This window comes from Rana temporaria, chromosome 5 (genome assembly GCF_905171775.1).
Source record: "Rana temporaria chromosome 5, aRanTem1.1, whole genome shotgun sequence".
Taxonomy (NCBI): domain Eukaryota; kingdom Metazoa; phylum Chordata; class Amphibia; order Anura; family Ranidae; genus Rana; species Rana temporaria.
In genome coordinates, this window is record NC_053493.1 from 403244785 (window position 1) to 403272044 (window position 27260).

The 27260-nt window shown below is 47.2% G+C and overlaps 1 protein-coding gene across 2 annotated transcripts in view; it reads right to left on the reverse strand.

The window, feature by feature from the left end:
• ZFAT (zinc finger and AT-hook domain containing) overlaps positions 1-27260 on the reverse strand; it is a 287697-nt gene that overhangs the window by 233841 nt on the left and 26596 nt on the right. For both annotated transcript variants that reach the window (XM_040355000.1, XM_040354999.1), the window contains exons 2-3: positions 7829-7936; positions 3406-3567 (exon numbers count right to left, since the gene is read on the reverse strand). In XM_040355000.1, the coding sequence (XP_040210934.1) occupies positions 3406-3567; positions 7829-7880 (214 nt within the window). In that variant the 5' untranslated portion in view covers positions 7881-7936. The remainder of the gene's footprint in view (positions 1-3405; positions 3568-7828; positions 7937-27260) is intronic.

Below are 27260 nucleotides of genomic sequence, written 5' to 3' on the forward strand. Positions count from 1 at the left end.
GATGTGGATGTGGATATTACAGTGGGGGGGAGATGTGGACATTACAGTGGGGGGAGATGTGGATATTACAGGGGGGGGGGGAGATGTGGACATTACAGTGGGGGGAGAGATGTGGACATTACAGTGGGGGGGGGAGATGTGGACATTACAGTGGGGGGGGGGGGAGATGTGGACATTACAGTGGGGGGGGGGAGATGTGGACATTACAGTGGGGGGGGGGGGAGATGTGGACATTACAGTGGGGGGGGGGGGGATGTGGACATTACAGTGGGGGGGGGGGGATGTGGACATTACAGTGGGGGGGAGATGTGGACATTACAGTGGGGGGGAGATGTGGATATTACAGTGGGGGGAGAGATGTGGACATTACAGTGGGGGGAGAGATGTGGACATTACAGTGGGGGGGGAGATGTGGACATTACAGTGGGGGGGGGGAGATGTGGACATTACAGTGGGGGGGGAGATGTGGACATTACAGTGGGGGGGGGGGAGATGTGGACATTACAGTGGGGGGGGGATGTGGACATTACAGTGGGGGGAAGATGTGGACATTACAGTGGGGGGGAGATGTGGATATTACAGTGGGGGGGAGATGTGGACATTACAGTGGGGGGGAGATGTGGATATTACAGTGGGGGGAGATGTGGATATTACAGTGGGGGAAGATGTGGACATTACAGTGGGGGGGGGGGATGTGGACATTACAGTGGGGGGGGATGTGGACATTACAGTGGGGGGGGAGATGTGGACATTACAGTGGGGGGGAGATGTGGATATTACAGTGGGGGGAGATGTGGATATTACAGTGGGGGGAGATGTGGATATTACAGTGGGGGGGGGGGAGATGTGGACATTACAGTGGGGGGGAGATGTGGATATTACAGTGGGGGGAGATGTGGATATTACAGTGGGGGGAGATGTGGATATTACAGTGGGGGGGGGAGATGTGGACATTACAGTGGGGGGGAGATGTGGATATTACAGTGGGGGGAGATGTGGATATTACAGTGGGGGGAGATGTGGATATTACAGTGGGGGGGGGAGATGTGGACATTACAGTGGGGGGGAGATGTGGACATTACAGTGGGGGGGGGGGATGTGGACATTACAGTGGGGACTATATATGGTGGTGATCCGAAAGATGATCCGATCCGTGACTCTGATCCAAGGAACGATCTGAACCGTGAGTTTTTTGATCCGTTGCACCCCTAACTGTCGTGCATTGCTGTGTAAATCTCAGCGCTGGATGGACAAAACGACAGATCTTTTGGCAGATAAAACCGCTCCTTTATATACATCTCATTCGTGTATTCAGCCGTTTTAGCTTTGCAATTTAACATTTGGTAAAAATAAAGACGATGGAAAATCTTATTTTGAGATCTGCAATCGGGCTTCAAAGTTAAAAGCTCCAAATGAAAAACTCCTCATCGTTGCTTTAAATATTTTACCAAAAAGAAACGAGTCGGCAGAGAAGAGAGTTTATTGTCAGCAGCGGATATTAGAGAGGACGGGATGCCTCCAGGCGCAGCCTCCCGGAGAAGACGCGGTAGGCCGTACTTTGCCGTGTGCAGGTCTAGCGGTGATGTGATCTGCGGGGCAATGACTGGCAGTCTGCTTAGCTGCTCTGAGAGCGGGCAGGGCATCGGGCATCTGACAGTTCATCTGAAAGGTCCCAGCCAACACTCAGCCCCTCTGGCTGCCCTCCAGGTCATTAGCTGTGATGTAGAGCGGTTCTGTCACGGAGGCCCAGCACAATGCTCAGTGTCAATTACTGGCTCATCATGAAAAGGGTTCAGAATGCAAACTTTGCCGCGCCGGATTGTCTGCAGAATCAGGTCTACAGTATGTCACAAAAGTAAGTACACCCCTCACATTTTTGTAAATATTTTCTTCTATCTTTTCATGTGAAATGACACTTTGCTACAATGTTGTGTAGTGAGTGTACAGCTTGTATAATTTGCTGCCCCTTCAAAATAACTCAACACAGCCATTGATGTCTAAACCGCTGGCAACAAAAGTGAGTACACCCCTAAGTGAAAACGTCCAAATTTGGCCCAATTCGCTATTTTCCTCCCCGGTGTCATGTGACCCGTTAGTGTTACAAGGTCTCAGGTGTGAATGGGGAGCAGGTGTAATAAATTAGGTGTTCTCGCTCTCACTCTCTCATACTGGTCACTGGAAGGAGAGCATGGGAACGGGAGGCCCCCACTGTGATGACCCGTGGAGATAGGGAGGCCGTCGCCGTGACGACCCATGGAGAGCAGGGGAACGGGAGGCCCCCACCGTGAAGACCCGTGGAGAGCAGGCGATTGGGGGGACGCCGCCATGAAGACCCATGGGGAAAGGGAGGCCGTCGCCGTGATGAGCAAGAGAACGGGAGGCCGCCACTGCCGTGACGACCCATGGAGAGCAGGGGAACGGGAGGCCCCCACTGTGATGACCTGTGGGGAAAGGGAGGCCGTCGCCGTGACGACCCATGGAGAGCAGGGGAACGGGAGGCCCCCACCGTGATGACCCGTGTAGAGCAGGGGAATGGGGGGATGCCGCCATGAAGACCCGTGGGGAAAGGGAGCCCGTCGCCGCAATGAGCCGTGGAGAGCAAGGGAACAGGAGGCCGCCACTGCCGTGATGACCTATGGAGAGCAGGGGAACGGGAGGCCCTTACTGTGATGACCCGTGGGGAAAGGGAGGCCGTCGCCGTGACGACCCATGGAGAGCAGGGGAACAGGAGGCCCCCACCGTGATGACCCGTGGAGATAGGGAGGCCCTCGCCGTGACGACCCATGGATAGCAGGGGAACGGGAGGTCCCCACCATGAAGACCCGTGGAGAGCAGGGGAATGGGGGGACGCCGCCATGAAGACCCGTGGGGAAAGGGAGACCGTCGCCGTGATGAGCCGTGGAGAGCAAGGGAACGGGAGGCCGCTGTCAAGCAGGGAAGCCGCTGGTGAAGTGATGGGGTAACTGCTACCGGCCAACTGGGGGGGGGGGGGTTGCATACAGTTTGCAGCCCCCCGCCCTCAAAAATAAATTACCACTGATCGACACTGGTGCATAGGCAGATTACAATTAATGGGCTGTATTAAATGAGCACAGTAAAAAAAAAAAAATCTAAAGCAACCACCAATATTAAAATAAAATAAAAAAACACAGACGGGAACATTTTGCAGAAATCATACCTTCAGTAAATAAAATAAATCATAAAGACTCAAAACACTTTCATGTATATTTGAAAAGTTCTACAATCAGCAGGAATCGGAGGAACCTTTCTGACAAAACTCCCCCTCAATCCTCAGGACACAAGAGGGGTCCGCCAGCCTCATCCATTATTTCATGACTGCATTTGGCATGTAAATCGCAGCTGGGGACGCCTCATAAAGTGTAGCAAAATAAATGGTCAACGCACCTTCTGTGTTCCTCCGGGAGGGTGCGAGGGGTCGGAGAGGGATGATGATGTGATCAGGACTTAGGCCTTCCTTGGAATGATTCTCAGTCACGTGTAGCAGGAGCTCCGAATGACTGGGAGAGAACAAGTTGCAGAGTTTACACATGTAGATCGAGCTCGCTCCTACAAAACAAAAAGGAGACAACGCCAAGGTAAAACATTCAGATTAACGGAGAATATTGTTAAAGTGGATGTAAACCCAAATTTTATTTTTCACAGGTCCGTAGAGAATAAGATTTCCTATCATCTGTGCCCAGTCTTGCCACAGAGTTAATCCAGCTCTGAGCAATCCTCTTTTATTGTTCAGTGAAATAAAACAGACTTCCAGATAAAGACCAAAGTCCTTGCTTGAGTGACAGATTATTTACATATCTCGTGCACTAGCTTGCAGACATGCACAGCTTCTGTAAAGTGCACAATTCACATCCCCCTCCCCTCTCCTCCTCTCCTCTCCCGTCCAGCTCTCCCAGGATTGGTTGTCTTTCCTGTGTTTTGATTAAATGTTTTCAAAATATGGGGTGATCCACAGTTCAGTGTAAACAGCCATCAGAATATACATAGACAAGAAGCTGTGCATGTCTGCAAGCTAGTGCACAAGATATGTAAATAACCTGTCATTCAAGCAAGGACTTTGGTCTTTATCTGGAAGTCTGTTTTACATCCAATTTAAAGTAGAACTCAGGCAAACCACTAAACACACAGATAAAAATGTATGCAATGTAACGGTTTTACCTGCCAAAGGATTCGTATTTCTCTCAAGCCATCTTCTAAGATTTACAGCCTGGTGTCCTGACTTTTCTAAACCACAAACTGTATATTAAAACATTACAAAACGCCCGTGCTAAAGATATGGCAATTGATGTCACCCCCATTTTAGAGCCAGCGGGTGACTCTTGGCGCAGTTGCCCGCTCTCAATCCCAACCGTCACTGACAGCCGGACTCACGACTAACCAGGGAGGATTTGATTCTAATCACAAGTAAAAAGGCTTGGATTAAATCAACTCAAATTAAATCATCATTTTTAACCGCTTCAGCCACGGACCATTTTGGTGGTCAATGACTAGGCCCACTTGTTGCGATTCGGCACTGCGTCGCTTTAACTTTATTTTTTGTGCTATAAACAAAAATAGAGCGCCAATTTTGAAAAAAAGTCAATATTACTGCAGCAGCTGATCGGCAAGCAGTTAAAGTCCAGAAAAATTTCCTTGATTTTTCCTGTTTGCGTTGACTAAAAATGCAAGTGGAAGTCTCCCCAAAGTGAGGTGAAATACTTTCTGATATCTGACACCAGGAAAAGCATCTGCTTGGGAAGATACCGTATTTTCCGGCGTAGAAGACGACTTTCTGGATGCAAAAAAATGCATCCAAAGTCGGGGGTCGTCTTATACGCCGGGTACAGTCTCAGTACTCACTTTTTTTCCCCAGCGCTGACAGTGTCCCATGCTGCGATCGCGATCGTGAATGATTTCAAAGCCGCGCCTTCACTGCAGAGTGTTCTGTGATAGGAGGAACAAAAATCTTCCCAGCAGCGCCTCTGTTCTTTGTTCCTCCTATCACAGATGCCTTCTCATCCTCGGACGAGATGAGAAGACGTCCGTGATAGGCGGAAAACATAACAGAGGCGCTGCTGGGAAGATTTTTGTTCATCCTATCACAGAACACTCTGCAGTGAAGGCGCGGCTTTGAAATCATTCACGATCGCGATCGCAGCATGGGACACTGTCAGCGCTGGGGAAAAAAAGTGAGTGTTATTGCACTGGGGGGGGGGGGGGGGGGGCAACAAGTTCAGGCACAGTGGGGGCAAGTGATGGCAATGTGGGGGCATGTAATGGCACAATGGCAATGTGGGGGCATGTAATGGCACAATGGCAATGTGAGGGGCAAGTGATGGCAATGTGGGGGCATGTAATGGCACAATGGCAATGTGGGGGCATGTAATGGCACAGTGGCAATGTGGGGGCATGTAATGGCACAATGGCAATGTGGGGGCATGTAATGGCACAATGGCAATGTGGGGGCATGTAATGGCACAGTGGCAATGTGGGGGCATGTAATGGCACAGTGGCAATGTGGGGGCATGTAATGGCACAGTGGCACAGTCTGGGCATGTAATGTAATGGCACAGTCTGGGCATGTAATGTAATGGCACAGTGAGTAATGTAATGGCACAGTCTGGGCATGTAATGTAATGGCACAGTGAGATTTGAAAAAGCCTGTTTCAGTCAGCGGTTGTTCTGGCTCCCCCTCAGCTTCCAGAAAGACAGTAAGAAGGGGGTAGTCTTATACAGTGAGTATATCCCAAAATCAAAATTTTTCCTGGAAAATTAGGGGGTCGTCTTATACGCCGGGTCGTCTTATACGCCGGAAAATACGGTATACTTTTATATTCCATCAACAACCATAAAATGATTGATTTCTGCTCACTTCGTACCCCGGTGACAATGGTCATCATGACAACCTGTGATGGTTTATCGCCCCAAAAACGCAAATGGAGACTATTGGGTAGATTCAGGTAGGGGCGCGTAAAATTAGGTCGGCGTAGCCTAGCGTGTTTACACTACGCCGCTTAAGTAAGAGAGGAAAGTACATGATTCTGAAAGCACTTACCTCCTTACTTAGGGCGGCGTAGTGTAAACACGGCGGGCGTAAGGGCGCCTAATTCAAATTGGTTGGAGGTGGGCGTGTTGTATGGAAATCAGGCTAGACCTCATGTTTTTTGACGTTTTTCTGCTACTGCGCATGCGCCGGGCGCCTACATTCCCCAGTGCGCATTGCGGCTAAGTACGCCATACGGGCCTATTGATTTCGACGTGGACGTAAACGACGCAACTCCCGATTCGCGGACAACTTACGCAAACGACGTAAAAAATTCGAACCTCGCGGCGGGAACGGCGGCCATACTTTAACATTGTTATTCCACCTCTTAGGTGGAATAACTTTAGGCCACCTAAGGCCTTACGGAAACGACGTAATTCGGCTGCGGCGGGCTGGCGTCCGTTCGGGAATCGGCGTACAAGCTCATTTACATAATCTACGCCGGCTGCAATGGAAGCGCCACCTAGCGGCCATCCGAAAAATTGCAAGCTAAGCTAGAACGGCGCAAGCCGTCCTATCTTAGCTTTGTTTAACTACTTACCCCCCGGACCATATTGCTGGTCAAAGACCAGAGCACTTTTTGCGATTCGGGACTGCGACGCTTTAACTGACAATTGCGCGGTCGTGCGACGTGGCTCCCAAACAAAATTGGCGTCCTTTTTTTCCCACAAATAGAGCTTTCTTTTGGTGGTATTTGATCACCTCTGCGGTTTTTATTTTTTGCGCCATAAACAAAAATAGAGCGACAATTTTGAAAAAAAATAATATTTTTTACATTTTGCTGTAATAAATATCCCCCAAAAATATATAAAAAAAATTTTTTTTTCCTTAGTTTAGGCCGATACGTATTCTTCTACATATTTTTCGTAAAAAAAATCGCAATAAGCGTTTATTGATTGGTTTGCGCAAAAGTTATAGCGTTTACAAAATAGGGGGTATTTTTATGGCATTTTTATTAATATATTTTTTTTACTAGTAATGGCGGCGATCAGCGATTTTTTTTTCGTTACTGCGACATTATGGCGGACACTTCGGACACTTTTGACAAATTTTTGGGACCATTGGCATTTTTATAGCGATCAGTGCTATAAAAATGCATTAGATTACTATAAAAATGCCACTGGCAGTGAAGGGGTTAACACTAGGGGGCGGGGAAGGGGTTAAGTATGCCTGGGTGTGTTCTTACTGTGGGGGGGGGGGGTGGCCTCACTAGGGGAAACGCTGATCTTCTGTTCATACATTGTATGAACAGAAAATCAGCATTTCCCCCGCTGACAGGACCGAGAGCTGTGTGTTTACACACACAGCTCCCGGTCCCCGCTCTGTAACGAGCGATCGCGTGTGCCCGGCGGCGATCGCGCCCGCCGGGCACACGCACGGGAGTCGGGGGCGAGCGGGGGGCGCGCGCGCCTCCGGCGGCGCGCACGCGCCCCCTAGTGGCGGCTATACGATAGGACGTATAGCTACGGGCTTTCGCCCAGGAGAGCCGACCTGCCGCCGTATAATGACGGTGGCTGGTCGGCTAGTGGTTAAGCGTATCTCTGTTTGAGCATACACTTAAACATACGGCGGCATAGATTCTGAGTTATGTCGGCTTATCTACTGATAAGCCGGCCTAACTCTTTCTGAATCTACCTATATATTTTTACTCCGTGCAAACAATGGAGTTTTAGGTGTAGAAAAACTAAAATCCATAATTTTTCCAGTCTTCATAAAACAGGCCCCTGTTCTACTGATCATTATCGGAGGACGGCATTTTTTTTTTTTTTACAAAAAATGGTACAGTACCTTGGTTTGTTCTGGAGATGTCATTGTTGGAGTTGTTCTCTACAGAATGCATTTGGCCGACGACTACACCACTCCATAGACACCAGAGGAAACCTCAATACGAGTGATCTGTAAAATGAATCGGGTATGGTCAACAAAGGGGGATCAAGGTCAAGAATTACAGTCATGAGTAACAAAAGTAATATATTGGGGTCTTCCCTATCAGTGTCTTAGAACAGTTTTTTGATAGCCTCATTAAATATTCCAACTAATCACAGGCAGTAGTTCTCAATCTGGCACTGATGATACTGATGGTGGCATTGCTGGGCATCACTTTAAAAGTTGTGTCCATGTTGCCAGTCAGTGCCCTTTTCTGGACACTGACTGGCATCTATTGCAAATATTTTTTAATATGTGGATGGCCATGGGGTACATACCTGGCCATCCACATGTTGCCCCCTTCCCTGGTGGTCCTGGTGGCTTCCTTGGTGGTCCAGTGTGGGCATCCGCAGGGGAACTACGCTGATAAACAAACAGCATATACCCCCCACCTGTCAGGAGAGCCGCCGATCGGCTCTCCTCTACTTGCGTCTGTCAGACGCGAGTGAGAAAGAGTCGATCAACGGCTCTTCCTGTTTACATCGTGATCAGCCAGGATTTACACGGCTGATTACGTGGTAAAGAGCCTCCACCGGAGGCTCTTTACCGAGATCGGAGATGCAGGGTGTCAGACTTGACACCCCACATCACCGATCGCCGTGCGCCGGCATTTTGTCCAGTTAGGATAACAGAACCACTTCCTCTACGTCAATTGTCTATTGACCGGGCAGGAAGTGGTTAAGGGTTCCTCTGTGTTGAGAAAGGCTGCTGTAGACGTGGTAGAGGAGATAGTGTATTGAAATTTTGCATTGGTGCAGGGGTCATCACTTCAGATTTATGATACTCATAAGTGACTATACATAAAATTCAGTATATGCAGGGCTTTTTTTGTCAGAAAATAGGTGCAGGAACTCCACCACGACTCCCTCAAACCACTGCCCACACACAATCCCCTTCCAAACAGCATCAAATAGTGGGTGTGGTCGATGTCACTAACAGTGGGAGGGGCTTAAAGTGCATTACATGCAGAGTTGGGGGTAGTTACATCCAAAGTTGTTTGGAAGTGTGCACTGCATACAGACCTACAGAATGCAGAGTTCAGTGGTGCGCTGCATACAGGCCACAATGTTCCGGAGTGCACAGCTGCTAACCTCTGCATCCCCATCCCACTTTCAACCCCTCTTCAGCTCTGGCCTCTGCATGTAACCCCTCCCCCTACCCCCATCTTCTCCCCCCTCCTTAAAAGCTCCACCATCTTTCATGTGTCTTACTTTTGTTACTGTATTAGGCTGAAGCACCCAGCCGGCTCTAGTAACTTCCCACACACTGTAGTTGGTGCTGCATCTCTCATTCGCAAGGATATCTTCCAGTGGGGCTGTTGGCATCCACACTGCATCCCAGACATCTGCATCTCCCTTGTCCCCATCCGGCACCCAGTGGGAGCCACTCAGGAGATCAGATCTATGGGAGCTGTTGGGAGACAAGCTGTCACTTGTAAACCCAGAAGCAAGACTTCAGGGTTTACAAGTGATTGTGATGAGCAGGGAGCAGAGGCTCTGAGCCAGAGGTGTTGGAACTGAGTTCAACCAAGTTCCAGCTGAAAAAAAGCCCTGGGTATATGTAATGTTACAGAAGCTTTTTAGAGTCTGTAGATCAGGGTTTCTCAACCAGGATTCCTCCAAAAGGTTGCTAGAGATTCCTTAAGCAATTTCTACCTCTCAGATAAGTTCCCACTGACATCAATGACCTTTTTAACCATCTGTAAGGGGGTATTTCTTGCCAATGACCACAAGTGTACGTAGCATTCTTCCCAAAGACCATCACACTAATGTATCATGAGCTGTAGATATCGTAATTTTTAGCAGGGCTTCCCCGAGACCAAAAAATATTTCAAGGCTTCCTCTGTGCTGAAAAGGTTGAAAAAGTCTAAGATAGCCTGACCACCAATGGCCTAATCATGGAGGACCTCCATGATTAAGCTTCGAGGGTAGGACGAAACATGTTGAGGGCGTGGCCTGGAGCTGTGGCTGCTTTTACCTGCTAACCACTTAGTCTGGGTGAAGTGTGCGGGGGTGCGGGCTATGGCCTCCTATGTCCACAGATCTACTTCCTAGTTAGCCTGGCTGTGGCACTTGACGATGGATCCTTGTACTTCGTTCTGTAACATTTTGAGACGGGATGGTTTCCCTGCCTTTTCTCATTCTACTGTCTGAAACATTAAAAATATACGATTGAACAAGAAAGTAAACTTTGGTCCCGCTAGCAATTATTTTCGGTTGTACGGTCCAGTGCAGTGTACACTCAACTGTAGGATGCTGAGAATGGAGCGCTTGGGCAGCAGTTACATCATTAGTGGCCACACAACTGGCAAATGGCAGATGCTAGGCCAGAGGACGCGGAGTAGAAGATATTGGCAAAGCGACAGATGGCGCAGCAAAGGGGACCACAGAGCTGTCGGCACTGGAGAATGACAAACTTAATTTTTACACAGTTTGGCAACAACTATTGTGGCCATTCCTCCTACAGTTCCACTGTAATACAAGGAGTATCAACCAACGGCCAAGCAACTAGCATTTTCACATGAGTGTCAGCGATAGCATCCTAGGCATTTCTCTCAGTAGAGGTTCTCTTTAGTACAGTTCTTCATTTTTTATTGTTTGTTGCTTGAAATATACTGTGGACTGTGACAGCGAAGTTATCTTTGCCTGGCCCACTTACCCTCCGCGCAGTTCATGCTGTCTGCGTAAGAAAAAAGAAAAAGGAGCAACAGTGTTAATTAGCCGATCATGTTGAAAACGACTGTTTACGCTTCAGATCCAGACTGAACTGAGCCAGATAGTCGCCTCCATCTGTCGCCCTCTAATGAGGGGGAGGAAATCTCTGGCTGGGAGTTCAGATTAAAGACTACACATACTGGAGAGTTCGAATGTGGCAGATCAGCATTCAAAAAGAGACGTATACACACTGACCGGGAAAGGAAGGAACGCGGCCTAATTACCACCATAATCATGTTTACAACTAGACGTCTGCCGAGAATGACAGTATTCCCAATCAATACTTTCTCTTCTATGTCAGAGCCAAAGATAAATGGCTTCTCTGTCCTGGGACAAACCTAAGGATTGTCATAACATTGCTCTAGATCATTTTGGGTCGACTTATGAGATATTTCAACTTCAGATTTTGATAATCATAAGTAGCCATACATAAAATTCAGCATATATAATGTTATAAAAGCCAGTTAGAGACTGTAGATGTAGTTGAGGATATAGGAAGTAGAGCAGGGTTTGACAAATTTGCTTGGAATCTAGGAGCCAGCTAAAACAGTTAGGAGCCAGAATACGCACCCCGTCCCGACGAGCTTGCGTGCAGAAGCAAACACATACGTGAGCAGCGCCCGCATATTTAAACGGTGTTCAAACCACACATGTGAGATATCGCCGCAATCGTTATAGCGAGAGCAATAATTCTAGCCCTAGACCTCCTCTGTAACTCAAAACATGCAACCTGTAGATTTTTTTAAACGTCGCCTATGAAGATTTTAAAGGGTAAAAGTTTGTCGGCATTCCACGAGCGGACGCAATTTTGAAGCGTGACATGTTGGGTATGAATTTACTCGGAGTAACATTATCTTTCATAATATATAAAAAAAAATGGGGATAACTTTACTGTTGTCTTCTTTTTTAATAAAAAAAAGTGTAATTTTTTCCCAAAAAAGTGCGCTTGTAAGACCGCTGCGCAAATACGGCATGACAGAAAGTATTGCAACGATCTCCATTTTATTCTCTAGGGTGTTAGGATAAAAAATATATATAATGTTTGGGGGTTCTAATTAGAGGAAAGAAGATGGCAGTGAAAATAGTGAAAAATTACATTAGAATTGCTGTTTAAAGCGGTAGTTCACCCACAATCCCATGATGTTACCATCGAGACAGGCATTGTAGCGCGAGCTACAGTATGCCTGTCCCGATTTTTTTAACCCCGTACTCACCTCGTAGTCGTCCATCGTAGATTCCGGCTCCCGCGGGGAATGGGCGTGCCTATGGAGAGGGAGGATGATTGACGGCCGGCCCTGGCACGTCACTCTCCCCGAAGACAGCCGGAGTAGGTCTCGGCTCTTCACGGCGCGTGCGCACAGGCTATGCGCACGCGTCGTGAAGACCAAGCCTATTTCGGCTATTTCCGGAGAAGCGTGACGCGCCAGAGCCGGCCGTCAATCATCCTCCGTCTCCAGAGGCACGCCCATTCCCCGGTATCTTCGATGGACGACTACAAGGTGAGTATGGGGGGAAAAAATTCGGGACAGGCATACTGTAGCTCGCGCTACAGTGCCTGATTTAAAGGTAAAAGAAAAAAATTTTTTTTTTTTCCTGTCGATAGGGTGAACCCCCGCTTTAACTTGTAATGCTTAACTTGTAATACCAACGGCCACCACCAGATGGCGCCAACTTACACATCTGGTGGTAATAACTTGTAATACCAACGGCTCACCACCAGATGGCGCCAGCTTCCCTTCCAAGCCAAGTCGCCAGGACCCTATTTCTAGTCGCCATGGCGACCTGGCGCCCGGGATTTGTCGAGCCCTGGAGTAGAGTACGGAGATATTGAATTGGTGCAGGGGTCTCCAAACTATGATCCTCAGGCCACATCCAGCCCCACAGCCAGAGTCAGTGGCATGTCCATAAAGTGGAACCTTAAAATGGTTGTACACCCTTTACAACCACTTTTACCTACAGGTAAGCCTAGATTAAAGTGGTTGTAAACCCTTATGCCGCGTACACACGACCGGTTTTCAGGTCATGGAAAAAAATAAAAGTTTTTCTTGACGCGATTCCCCTCAAGCCTGCCTTGCATACACATGATCGTGATAAAAAATGCTCTAGCAATGCGTGGTGATGTACAACACGTACAACGGCAATATAAAGGGGAAGTTCCCTTCGATTGGCGCCACCCTTTGGGCTGATTATTCAAATTTCCCGACACATGACTGTTTTTCACGACAACGGTGCGCAGGCGCACTAAGCGTGCCGCTACTAACGGCATTATGCCGTTAGTGGCGGCTCCCACGCGCATGTGCGGGAATTAAGTCATCGCTGCTCCGGCCAGTCACAGCTCCGGAGCAGCCATACCTGGAAGTCACTCCGGGTATCATGGCGGCGACAGAGGAGGTGTCTGAGGACCGCTGGGGGGGCTTTGTTCTCAGGTAAGTAATTCATAATGAGCTAGTATGCGCAGGAGCATTTTGGAAATGGCTATCATGCCATTTCTAAAGGGAGGTCATGTAGTTACTGGTGGCTCCCGACGTCATCGCGGAGCCACCAGTCAAGGGAGAACAGGAGAAAGAAAAGGGGTGGGAGGGCACAGGGGGAGACGGATTTTACCAGCGCATTAAGTCCTAAGACCCTGTGTCCCTAGGAGGAGCAGCAGGGATAGAAGGGTCGGCAGCATGCAAAGATTCCCTGTAGTGTGTTCAGCAGGCCCATGTATGTCTGAACTTATCGTGGGTATCGTTGGCCTGATGAAAAACCCTTTCCATCTCCTCAATTTTGTTGACTCGGGAATGCCAATCATCAATAGTGGGGGGGGGGGAAAGGTGTTTTTCCAGCGCAAGGGAATGCATTCGGTCGCCACGTTGAAACAATCGTTGGCCTCTCGCAAGCTTTAGAATGTTTTCCTTAAGTCTGTAATCCACTAGGCAGCAAACAATGTCCCTCGGGGGGTTCGTGTATCGACCCCTGGGACGCAAAGCGCAGTGGATCCTATCCATTGCAATGGCAGTGAGAGGGGTGCTTGTTGAGAACCGTGTTGAAGAGGGCAGTCACTGCCTGGGTAATATGTTCCCCCTCAATGGATTCCGGTATTCCCCTCACTCGCAGGTTGTGGCGCTTGCCCCTATTCTCCAAATCTTCCAAATGGCGATATATATCCCGGAGTTGGAGAGTATGGGCATCAATCTTCCGAGTGGTGCGCTGGAGGACCATGCCATGATCCTCCACCACCCTTTCAGTGTTGGAGACCCTGTCAGTCAGGGAGCGTATGTCAAGGCGCAGCTCTGCAATGAGAGCGTGTCCTTTATGTCCACCGCTATAGACCTCAGGTCCTGGATGTTTAACTGAGGTAATGGGGGAGTAGTCATTCCTCCTTGTCCTATGTTGGATGCCGGGGAAGGAGCATTCGGAGGTGCCGATAAAATAATCTCCGATTGAATGTGAGGCGGCGACTGCGAGTGGCTCCGAGAGGCTCTGTGGCGGGAAACTGCCATGTTCCCTCTACCAGTGCGAAACATCTCCGGTATACTTCGGTTCAGCGCTCCGTTTTGTTCCCTGGGTGATCGGGATCTGGAAGGCGAAGACTGTCTGGAGGCAGTACACATTATCGTTGAGCGATGAATAGGGTCGGGAAGCTTAGTTTAATATAGGAATCAGCTCTGAGGTGGCAGGAGCTCAGAGCTCAAGCGTCCATCTTCTTCGATAATTCGAAAATGAAAAATTCAAAGTTTCGAAAATTAATTTTAGAAATTCTGAATTTTCGATTTTTTTCTTTTCGAATTTTAGAAATTCCGAAAATTTAAAAATTTGAAAATAAAAAAACGAAAAAAACGAAAAAAATTGTATTTCCGAAAATCCGAATTTCCAAAAATTCGGAAAATACGAAAATTCGGAAATTAAAAAATTCGGAAATACGAAAATTCGGAATCAACGAATTTCCGAATTTTCGTTAAAAAAATTATTAGAAACTATAAACAAATTGCACATGCAACCCTCTGACCACACTTAGTCTCCTGTATCCAACCGTCTGTTTACCTGCTCTGACCCGGCCTGTCTGACCCTGCTACTCTGTGTTACACCTAACCCAGCTTGTCTCACCCTGCTCCAGCTTCCTACTGTTCCTGTACCTGCCAGCTTCTGGGTCACCGACCTACAACCATCCCTGCTGCTGCCTACAGTTCCAGCCATTCCTGGAGGATCATCACCCTGCCACTGTGCCAGGCTACTACAACTACCCCAGGCACTCCTACCTCGCTGCACCCTCGAGCTCACTGTCCCCACTCCAGTGACTCCTGAGCCAGGGCTGTAAGAGAGGTCTCCTCCTACAAGTCAGGCTCTACTACCAGGTACACTCTGTACTTAACAATAGGTCTGTCTATATTTGCCATTGAAAACTTTGTATGCATTTGTATTACCTGTGTTACTTATTCTTGTTTGTACCGTTGACTTTCTGCAGCACCACAGGAGATTAAAGCACTATAGAAATCAATAATAATAATAACCACAGAAATAAAGATACGGCTGTTGGTTACTGCTTTTTTCAGGACTGAAAGCTGAACCCCCAGGCAGATTAAAAAAATAATGAATACAGCTCTCTATTCATTATTATGCCATTAAATTGGGTTTTTGGATGCAAGCAGTGTAATAACTTGACTTCATTTTTAAGTCAGTCATAAATTAGATTTTGGCTTTGATACACTCCTTTACAACAGGAGGCAGAAGCAAGTCAGCCAAGGCCTCTTTTCACACGTGTGCAACTTGGGACTGAAGAGACGCATTAGACAAGTCGTACCCCATATATCCAATGAGTACCGTTCATATCTGCGCGACTTCAAAGTAGTCCCTAAACTACTTTGGTCCGACTTTCATGTGACTTGAGATCCATAGACCTCAAGATTACACAGGAATTGCTTGTTGGTGGTGGTGCGCTTGGCAAGCTTATGTCCACCCTACCTCCACATGCTAGGTTGTTAACACCATACCGAGACGCCTAGTTATCCTTGGGTGTCTGAACAATCTGTATAACTAGGTGTCTCGGTATGGTGTTTAACCACTTCAATACCGCACATGGACATATGACGTCCACAAAGGGGATCTCCCATCCAGCGTGGACGTCATAGGACGCCCTGTACTTTGTGCGGTGATATCTGAATGATGCCTGCAGCTAGAGGCATCATTCAGATATTGTGTTCCGGCGGCGAATCTGCGCACCATAAGAATGATCATAGCAGCAGTTCCGCTGCTTGATCGTTCTTATAGGATGTCCCCTCCCGCCGCCATCCGGTGCTTCTCTGGGCTCTCTCGTACCATCGGGGGCCCGGAGAAAGAATCGCCCAGCGCCGGATAGGAAGCATAGAGATGACTGGGTGACCAGATGGTCACCAGTCATCTCTAGGACTGTCGGAGGCCCGGGCGCGATGTGATGATGTCAATGGGGATGAAAACGTCAACGTCCCCATTGAAAACGTCAACGTATGACGAAACGCATCTGGGACGGCATACAGTGACGTCACCGCGCTCGATGTGAAGGAGGAAGGGCTCCTATAGTGCCGGCCGGCATTTTTTACATGTGTTTGTAAGTACAATTATCTTTTTTAAATAAATTGATCAAAAACGGTATTATGCTATGGTCCGTTTTTTGTCATTTATGATCCACGGGTCACATTTGTGAAGGAGTTTGCTATCCTACGTTTGGACGATTCATTCCTGGGACATCTGGATCCTGTGTTCTAATCCACGGACGGATATCATACCTCTTTAACGCTGTTTATACCTGTCACTCTGGTAAGCGGCTTTCCATGTGGTGGCGATTCTCACGGATGTCAAAATGTTCACTGTGGTGCTGTTTGTCTCGATTTTAGACACCAACGAGATTTAACCATATATTGGCACATTATTCATATGATATGCTTTTATGTCTGGTATCTGGATTGCTTCACTCTCACTATTTGTCTAGCCTTGTTTGCTAGTTAAAGTGGAGGTTCACCCTAAAACAATTATATAACATTACATCCAGCATAATTCGGACATGTACAGTATGCTGGTATTTTTTTTGTTTTCGCCGTACATACCGTTTTATTGTTATTTCCCCCCCCCCCCCCCCCCCGGCTTCTGATTCCCGCGGGACTAGGTATTCCTATTAAGAGGTAGATGATTTACGTCTGGTGAAAAACTTCAAGGCGCGTCACCAGTTTTCTGTAAATAGCCGACCTGCGAGTCAGCATCGCCTGCGCAGTTAGCTCTACACGGCGGGCACAGGCGCCGAGCCGACTCGCAGGTCGGCTATTTACGGAAAACTGGTGATGCGCCTTATGCTCCTTGATAAGTTTTTCACCAGATGTAAATCATCTACATCTGAAGAGGAATGCCCAGTCCCGCGGGAAACCGTCTGACACGCCGCATCTCCGATCACGATAAGGAGCCTCTGACAGAGGCTTCTTACCACGTGATCAGCTGTGACCAATCAAAGCTGATCATCGTCTGAACCAGGAAGTGCCGGTAAACTGCATTCCTCGGTTCGCGCTGACAGGGAGAGCTGATCGGCGGCTATCCCTGTCAGAGGGGGGGCTGTGCTGATAATCAGCACATTGATTAACAGCACAGCCCCCTTAAATGTGCCAGTTGCCTACCAATCAGTGGCCAGCAGCGCCACAATAATGAAGTTAGCAAGCGATCACCACAGTGCCAATCAGAGCCCAGCAGTAACACATCAGTACCTCATCATCCGAGCTGCCCATCACAGCCGCCTGTCAGTGCCCATCACAGCCACTCATCTGTGCCCATCAGTGCCGCCCATCCATGCCCATCAGTGCCGCCTATTGGTGCCCATCAATTCTACATAGCAGTGCCAACTCATCAGTGCCCAGCAGTGCCTACTCATCAGTGCCCATTAGTGCCACCTCATTAGTGACCGTCAGTGAAGGGGAAAACAAAATTTTATGACCGAAACTAAGAAAAAACATTTTTTCCCAAAATTTGGGGTCTTTTCTAATTTGTTTATAAAAAAATAGAAAACCCCAGGAGGTGATCAAATACCACCAAAAGAAAGCACCATTTGTGGAAAGAAAATTATAAAAAACGTAGTTTCGGTATAGTGTAGCATGACCGTGCAATTGTCATTCAAAGTGTGATGGCGCTAAAAACTATCCGGGCAGGAAGGGGCGAAAGTGCCTGGTATTGAGGTGGTTAAACGCCCCGCTTCAGTAGGGGGGGGTCTTGCTTCTTTCTATATATTTGGGATGTTGGCAATAGACACCAGGGCCTGGATTCAGAAACAACTTAAGACGGCGTATCTCCAGATACGCCGTTGTAAGTCTGAATGTGAGGCGTCGTATCTTGGCGCCTGATTCAAAGAATCAGATACGCCAGAATTTGTCCAAGATACGACTGATGCAAGTCTCCTACGCCGTCGTATCTTGGGTGCATATTTACGCTGGCCGCTAGGGGCGATTCCGTATATTTCCGCGCCGAATATGCAAATGAGGTAGATACGCCGATTCAGAAACGTACTTGCGCCCGTCGGATTTAGCTATGCCGTTTACGTAAGGCGTCGGTGCGGCGTAACTTTACCCCTCATAAAGCAGGGGTAAGTCATGTTAGGTATGGACGTCGGAAACGTCGGAACAGCGTTGTATTTTACGTTGTTTGCGTAAGTCGTACGTGAATGGGGATGGGCGTAGGTTACGTTCACGTCGACTAAGCATTGAGCCGGCATAACTTAGGGAAAAAATTTTACGTGATACTGAGCATGCGTGTGCATGCGCCGTTCGTTAGGCGCGTCATTTACGTGGGGTCACGATTCATTTCCATACAACACGCCCACTACCAGCCTACTTTAAATTTTGCGGGCTTACGCCGGCCCATTTACACTAAGCCGCCGCAACTTACGGAGCAAGTGCTTTGTGAATACTGCACTTGCCTGTCTAAATTGTGGCGGCGTAGCGTAAATAGGATACGCTACACCCGGCCAAAGATACGCCCAGATACGTAAATCTGGCCCCAGGTTTTGAAATAGTGGAGATCTGTTCTTTTCAGGCAACAAGCGAGTGGCACCTTGCTCATCCAACCAGCAAGGGGAAAACATATGCAATAAGGTATTCGCTCTACCTTTTTTAGTCCTCCAATCACTGGCGAGTTCTCAATTGCAACAGGATCAAACACAACAATCCCATCAAATTAAAGAGCGACAAGCCCCAATGGGGAAAAATATGAACTGCGGTCATCATCGTTCGCTTTAGAAAACTGGAAAAGGGTCCCGGACTGAACTGTACCCGAGTGTCCCCTAAGACCACAAACACATGCTAGACCACTGCGATGTTCTGGAGTCACATCGGGTAGCTGAAGAAGCAGATGCACATTTTCTTCTTTTTATTCAGCCAAACATTTATTCACTCGCAGAAAAGACTGAAAACATCCAATATATTTCTCAAGAGCTTTTCTCCGCTGCTGCTGCTTACTTGTACAAAAACATCTCACCTTGAGCCAAAAAAACAAAATCTCCATTCCAATTACTTATCTCTGAACAGGCATACAAATAGCGCCAACCAACACCCAAGACAGCAAACTGGCATCCGGCCTACCGAAGCTAAGAAAAATAATATATTTTTTTTTTCTGGTAACAAAAAAATATGATTCTGAACAATTTACATGAAAAAGACGACCTTTTGTTTTTTCTATAGCTACTAAAATAAATCACAAATTCCACAGCCCTCCAGCTAGCAAAAAAAAAAGAAAGCCACTTGTCTTTCTGCAGTTTTCTTTTGCTCTGTAAATACTTTATATCGATCACTGGGGTAACAATCCACGATTGTCCCATGTGAAGTAGAGCTCAGCGGGTCTGTGGTTGAGAAGCAGTGGCATGAAGAGTGAACAAAAAAATGATAGCGTTTCTAATGCCCCGTACACACGACCGTTTTTAATGTCATGGAAAAAGTGAAGTTTTTCTCTTCGTGATTCTTGTCAAGCCTGCCTTGCCTACACACGTTCGTAAAAAATAATGCTTGAGCAAAGCGCGGTGACGTACAACGCGTACGACGGCACTATAAAGGGAAAGTTCCATTCGGATGGCGCCACCCTTGGGCTGCTTTTGCTGATTTTGAGTTAGTAAAAGTTTGAGACACGATTCGTGCTTTTCAGTCTGTTACAGCGTGATGAATGTGCCATCTCCATTAGAAACGCTAGTTTTCCCAGAACGAGTGCTCCCGTCTCATAACTTGCTTCTGAGCATGCGTGTTATTTTCCCGTTGTTAAAGCCTACACACGACCATTTTCCACAACATGAAAAACAACGAGAAAAAAATAGAGCGAGTTCTAAATTTTTAATGCCCATTTTTCTCGTCAAGAAAAATGCTCTGGAGCCCCCACACGGACATTTTTAATGACCAATTAAAAAAAATTATTTTTCTCGTCATGAAAAACGGTTGTGTGTACGCGGCATTAGCCACAAAGGGCTCATGCCTCTAATGCCGCGTACACACGGTCGTTTTTCGGCATGAAAAAAAATGAAATTTTTAAAAACGTCATTTAAAATCATCGCGTGTGGGCTTCACATTGTTTTTCGGCTTCTGAAAATGTAGTTTTTCGGGTTGTAAAAAATGATCGTGTGTGGGCTAAAACGATGTTTTAAACCCGCGCATGCCCAGAAGCAAGTTATGAGATGGGAGCGCTCGTTCTGGTAAAACTACCATTCATAATGGAGTAAGCACATTCATCACGCTGTAACAGACAAAAAAGCGTGAATCGTCTTTTACTGACACGGAATCAGCTAAAGCAGCCCAAAGGCGAATAGAACTTCCCCTTCAGAGTGCCGTCGTACGTGTTGTACGTCACCGCGCTTTGTTCATCATTTTTCAAAAACGATGGTGTGTGGGCAACATTGTTTTTAATGATGAAGTTGGAAAAACTTTGTTTTTTGGACATGCTGAAAAATGTCATTTGTTTTCATGCCGAAAAACGACCGTGTGTACGCGGCATTACTGGGTGGTGCTGGTTGAAAATTTCTCGTCAAGAAGTGGTAAACATACACAGCTAACTCTATTATAACAGAATATAATGACTATGCAAAACAATGATACATTCATAGACCGTATAATTCATAAATCTTTTCTATTTTTCGCATTGAATAAAATTCCCCTAAAGAAGACCTTTACCCAAATAGGTCGAAACTCGTAGGGTTATGTGAAATTCTACACAAGTTCTATAACTTGAGTTCATGTGCAATTTTCCTTTTGTTGATGAGGTATGTTTTTATGTCAAGGCCAGGATTGCTTTTTATGACCCCTATGTATCCATGCCTATATACCGTATTTTCCGGGGTATAAGACAACCTTTTGTACTTAAAAATACGCCGGTACCTGTAATCCAGAGTCAGTCAGACTGCGGGCGTCCATTGTTCAAAAGGCGCGCCTCCTCCTCGTCCTGTTCCGTGATAGGCGGAACACTTAGTTTCCCAGCAAAGCCTGTGTTGAATGAATGGAGTTAATGACTTGTATAGCGCTACACATGCAAACTGAATCGCCTCTAGGCGCTTGTTCAGTGTTCCGCCTATCACGGAGGTCCTCTCATCCTCGGCCTCAGACGATAGGACCTCCATGATGGGCGAAACACCGAACACAGGCTCTGCTGGGAAACTGAGTGTTCTGTCCATCATGGAACAGGATGAGGAGGAGGCGCGCCTTTTGAACAATGGACGCCCGCAATCTGACTGACTGTGCATTACAGGTACAGGTGTATAAGACGACCCCCGACTTTTGGGGGATATTTTTAATTACAAAAGAACAATGGACGCCCGAAGTCTGACTCTGCATACAGGGATAAGGCATGGAGATCTGGCGATTCGTACAGTGAGGTCTGCAATGGGCACAGTGAGGTCTGCAATGGGCACAGTGAGGTCTGCAATGGGCACAGTGAGGTCTGCAATGGGCACAGTGAGGTGTGTCGGAAGGGTGTCGTCTTATAAGGTGAGTATATCCCAAAACCACATTTTTAGCTGGAAAATTATTGGGTTACACCGGCAAATACGGTATCCATTTTGATACTATGATACAAATAAAGAATATTTTTTAAGAAAATCATTGTTACTGGTTTCCAATATCATCTTGCTGCTAAGAAGGGTTGTTTGTCTCCCATTATGAAGATTTACCCTCACAACCTTATTCCAGAAAAAAAATAAAAATGGACGCGATTTGAAATTTTCTGCAAGCGATGGTAAAATTTGAACTACATTTCTGGCCATAGTGTACCTTTAGATCCAATCTGCTGTGTATTGGGAGTTCTGGGAAGAGGTGATCCCAGAGGAGATGGTTAGAATTGCATTCTCCGGGGGGCTATTCCAGGCGAGAAAGCTCGTCTTGATGGGATGGAAATCATCCTCACCACCCACAGCCGCTTCTTGGATAACCCCTATGGGACGTACTCTTATTGTGGAGCAATACATTTATCAACACAGGGTGAACATCCCTTATAATAGAAAAAAGCATGACATGACCTCTTAAAATATGAGATCTGGGGTCAAAAAGACTTCACATCTCATTATTACACAAAAATACAATAAAAACAAAAAGAAAACAAATTTTGTCATTTAAAAAAAAAAAAAAATGGCTCTTTAAGAGCTATGGGCGGGAGAGACGTTTTGATGTTGCTTCCTCCCTGCTATGGTATGGAGATGAGTGGGGGGCCATCTTCCCTTCACTCGTATCCATATCCAGTCACCAGAAGGGCCGACCAGCTCCAGTAAGCGGCAGAGGGCGCGGGAGAGCGGTGGGAGGATATTAAGTCCTGGGCTTCCCGGGCGGCTAGATGGCACACGTGCGCCCACCACATCACTCGGGACCCAGCGCGCGTGCCCGGCGGTTGCAATGTCCGCCGGGCACCCGCGATTGCCCGCAATCACAGCAGGACCATGGATCTTCTGTCTAAATGTCATGTGTGTATGCATGTGAGATAGAAACAGTAGACATCAGTGATGTCGAACCTTGGAATCCCAGATGTTTTGGAACTACATTTCCCATGATGCTCATGCACTCTGTAGTGTAGTTGAGCATCATGGGAAATGTAGTTCCAAAACATCTGGGGTGCCAAGGTTCGCCATCACTGCCTTAGATGGTAAGCTCCTTGGGGGCAAGGACTGATGTGAAGGTACAACATGTAAAGCGTTGTGTAAGCTCCTGCCACTTTATACAGTACAGAGCTAAAATAAGTACAAGCGGCACAAGCCAGTATTTATGGTCTTATTTGTCTGGTTTGGGAAATGTTATGTCATGCCAGGGTGACTTTAAGAGGACAGACGCTCCTTGGTGTATATTATATGGGCGCCGCGTAATCTGTTGTGGATGTCAGCAGGAACACATTATGATTCAAGCCTTCAGAGCCGCCTGGAAACAGAATCCACACGGCATCAGCAAAGGCTTCATTTCCACGACACTCTCGTGCTATTAGTGGACGGGCTTCTGAGCGCTCTGAAAGCACATTTCAAAAAATGGGACAGCGTAATGCGGAATAAATTACCCCGCGCTCGGTGGCAGCGCCGAGGATTTTTCATTTGAATGATACTGACTGCAAATTGAACTGGAATTTCATCTTCCATAGGACGCTAACCGGATTTTCAGAGGGACCAGATATCAATATACTGTGACAAGAAGGCTGTGTTTCAAATTGATGTCAATTACCAGCGGAACCCGAGACGGCCAGAAATATCACGCATATTACTTCTGTTGACTGCGTTACTTTTCATGTTGCTAATAGTCCATGTGCAGGAAAATTATGACGTCTCATGCCATTAAAAAAGAGTTGTAAAGGAAAACATTTTTTTTTGCTGAAATTACTGGGGTAGATTCAGGTACAGCTGCACGCTCCTTACGGAGGCGCAGTGTACCCCTTTTACCCTGCGCCTACGCAAATAATTTGCGATACGCTTCATTCATGAAGCAGTAGCCACGTAATTCGCGTGGGCGCTCCTCAAAAATGCCCTGCATAAGGGCGCCTAATGTAAAAGGTCCCGTAGGGGGCGGGAATCATTTAAATTAGGCGCGTTTCCGCGCCGAGCGTAGAGCGCATGCTCCGTCTGGAAACTTTCCCGACGTGCATTGCGGTAAATGACGTCGCAAGGACGTCATTTGCTTCAAAGTGAACGTGAATGGCATCCAGCGCCATTCACGATTCACTTACGCAAACGACGTAAAATTTAAACCTCGCGACGCGGGAACGACGGGTATCCTTAGCATTGGCTGCCCCTGCTTTTAGCATGTGCAGCCTTACCGGGCGCAAGTACGTTCGCGAATCGGCGTATCTCCCTCATTTGCATACGTGCATAGCAATTGAATAGGAGCGGCAAATGCGCCCAGCGTAAATATGCGCCCATGATAGGACGACGTAGGCAAGTTACGTCGGAAGCCTATTTTTAGGCGTATCTCAGATTGTGGGCACGGCGCATGGATACGACGGCGCATAGTTACACTTACGCGGCGTATCTCCAGATACGTCGGCGTAAGTGCTTTGTGAATCCGGGCCATAATAGTTAACTGATTCCTTTTAAAAATAGATAAAAAAACAATCATATACGGTAATGTACCTACAGTTTTAGTTTCGTTTTTGCATGCTGTTTCCTGCTTCTGTGATGTACAGAGCCACAGAGCCAATACAGGGCAGTGATGGTTTGTAAAACGAAACTGATTAGTTCTGTGGGGTTTTAGACACACAGTAATCACACCTCCTTGATTAGTGACCACAGAGAGAAAGCTCCCAGTACTGTGGTTATCAGAAAACAGACAACCAGGAAGTGTGGAGATCAGAGAAGAATTACAGAAACTTGAGAGCAAAAACGAACAATGAGGACATGAAAACAGCACTGCATTAAAGTGGTGGTTCACCCTCAATAACAACATTCTAGAATTAAATTAAGCATAGTAGCGCGAGCTACAGTATGCCTTTATTTATTTTTTTAGCCCCGTACTCACTGTTTAATCCTATAGTGAAGATTCCGACTCCCCGCGGGGAATGGGCGTTCCTATCCAGAGGGAAGATGATTGACGGCCGGCTATGGCGCGTCACGCTCCCCGAAGATAGCCGGAGTAGGTCTCGGCTCTTCACGGCGCTATACGGCGCCTGTGCACAGACTAGGCGCAGGCGCCGTGAAGAGCCAAGGCCTATTTCGGCTATTTCCGGAGAAGCGTGATGCGCCATAGCCGGCCATCAATCATCTTCCCTCTGAATAGGAACGCCCATTCCCCGCGGGGAGTCGGAATCTTCACTATAGGATTAAACAGTGAGTACGGGGCAAAAAAAATAAATAAAGGCATAATGCTTAATTTAATGCTAGAAAAAAAAATGATAACAATTTAGTTTGGGTACAGTGTTGCATGACCGCGCAATTGTCATTCAAAATGTGACAGCGCTGAAAACTAAAAATTGGTCTGGGCAGGAAGTGGGTGAAAGTGCCCGGTATCGAGGTGGGAACGTGCCCGGTATCGAGGTGGGAACGTGCCCGGTATCGAGGTGGGAACGTGCCCGGTATCGAGGTGGGAACGTGCCCAGTATCGAGGTGGGAAAGTGCCCAGTATCGAGGTGGGAAAGTGCCCGGTATCGAGGTGGGAAAGTGCCCGGTATTGAGGTGGGAAAGTGCCCAGTATTCAGGTGTGTAAATATTCATTCCCTATACAGCAGCCATCTGAACAGTTTGCAGCTTGTTAATCTAAAGGTTTGTTCTTCCCCCAAAGCTGCGGAGTAACCGGCACAAATCACAGACAGACGCCAACAAAACGCTCCAATCATTGATCATCCCCGTCCCTGCAATCACAGTGAAATCTATGGGAGATCGCGCCGTCCCCAAATAATAGTCATCATTAGAGAAGAACATTATTGCTTTCCTGTGTTTGCATTCAAATAATTATTACATCTCAATCTATCACAGCGTGAAAACAAGACGACACAAAAAGGACGTCCTGCTAATCCACCAAAATGCTTTTCTTTTGGTAAAGCCCCAAAAAACAGTCCCCACCGCCGCAACTCCGCAATTATCGGCAGTTACTCTTTCAGACGCTCGCCGGGAAAATGATCAGAAAGAAAGCTGTAAGGCCGACAGCAAGAAGCCGTTCTATGTAGAATATCCTCCATTTCTTCTCCGACTACAGAAGAAAAAACAACTTCAATTAATCGCAAACGGACATTTCTCTGTAGCGAACACCGCAATTGTGCTAAAAGTAGGAAGTTCCACTGAATTGACTTTAACCACTTAAGCCCTGGAGGATTTGGCTGCCCAATGACAGGGCCACTTTTTATGATTCGGCACTGCGTCGCTTTAACTGACAATTGCGCGGTCGTATGATAAGCGTATATTGATTGGTTCACGCAAAAGTTATAGTGTCTACAACTTTGGGGACCCGGTACCAGCCAGCCATAGGTCCCCTGGCCCCCAAACTCTTCCTCTACAAGTGTGCAAAGTTTGTTGTCCGGGGGACCTACGGACCTATGGACCTACGGCTGGGGAGCATCGATTTTTCAAAGCCGGGCACCCCTTCCATAGACTTCTATGTTAAACGTCCGTCTTGTCATGGGCACAGCGAGGCATGGGCACAGTGAGGCATGCAGATGGACACCCTAGGCCAGTGATGGCGAACGCGTGGCACGCGTGCCGCTCCTGGCACGGCAAGCTGTTTCGGTGGGCACGCCACACGCCATGAAAAATTGAAAAGAACACACTAAAATCCATTTGTCCCCACCGCACCGCAAACTACAACTCCCACAGTTCTCTAGGGCTATTGATGACGTGTCTGAGTGGGAGTGACAAAGAAGAAACTCCCGGGAGTGATGTGCGTGCGTGTGTGCGCACGCACTCTGATCCAATCAAAGAAGCTGTCTCATCCACACCGCACAAATCAGCGGTGACGTGACTGGGAGCACACACGGCTGGAATCAGAGGAGCCTTTCGGCGGGAATAATGAGCTGCTGGAGCAAGGTCAGACACTGGGAGACAGGAGTTAATGTGCAGTGTACGGTACAGTTATCTTGTTAGTCCTAAGCCTGCCCCACTCTCAGATATCAGGTGCTAGCTCAGCAAATAATCAATTGTGCAAAAAGAACAGCCTCATTACTGTCATTGGGAAACATGTGTCATCATTGGTGTTATTCAGCCTCATTATTGGTTTCATTAGGAAACATTGTGCCCCATCATTGTTGTCGTCATTGGTGTCATTGTGCCTCATTATTGGTGTCATTGCCTCATTATTGGTGTCATTGCCTCATTATTGGTGTCATTGTGCCTCATTATTGGTGTCATTAGGGAACATTGTACCTAATTATTGGTGTCATTGTGCCTCATTATTGGTGTCATTGTGCCTCATTATTGGTGTCATTGCCTCATTATTGGTGTCATTGGAAAACATTGTGCTCTCCCATTTTTTGTCATTATTGGTGTCATTGTGCCTCATTATTGGTGTCATTAGGGAACATTGTGCCTCATTATTGGTGTCATTGCCTCATTATTGGTGTCATTGTGCCTCATTATTGGTGTCATTAGGGAACATTGTACCTAATTATTGGTGTCATTGTGCCTCATTATTGGTGTCATTGTGCCTCATTATTGGTGTCATTGCCTC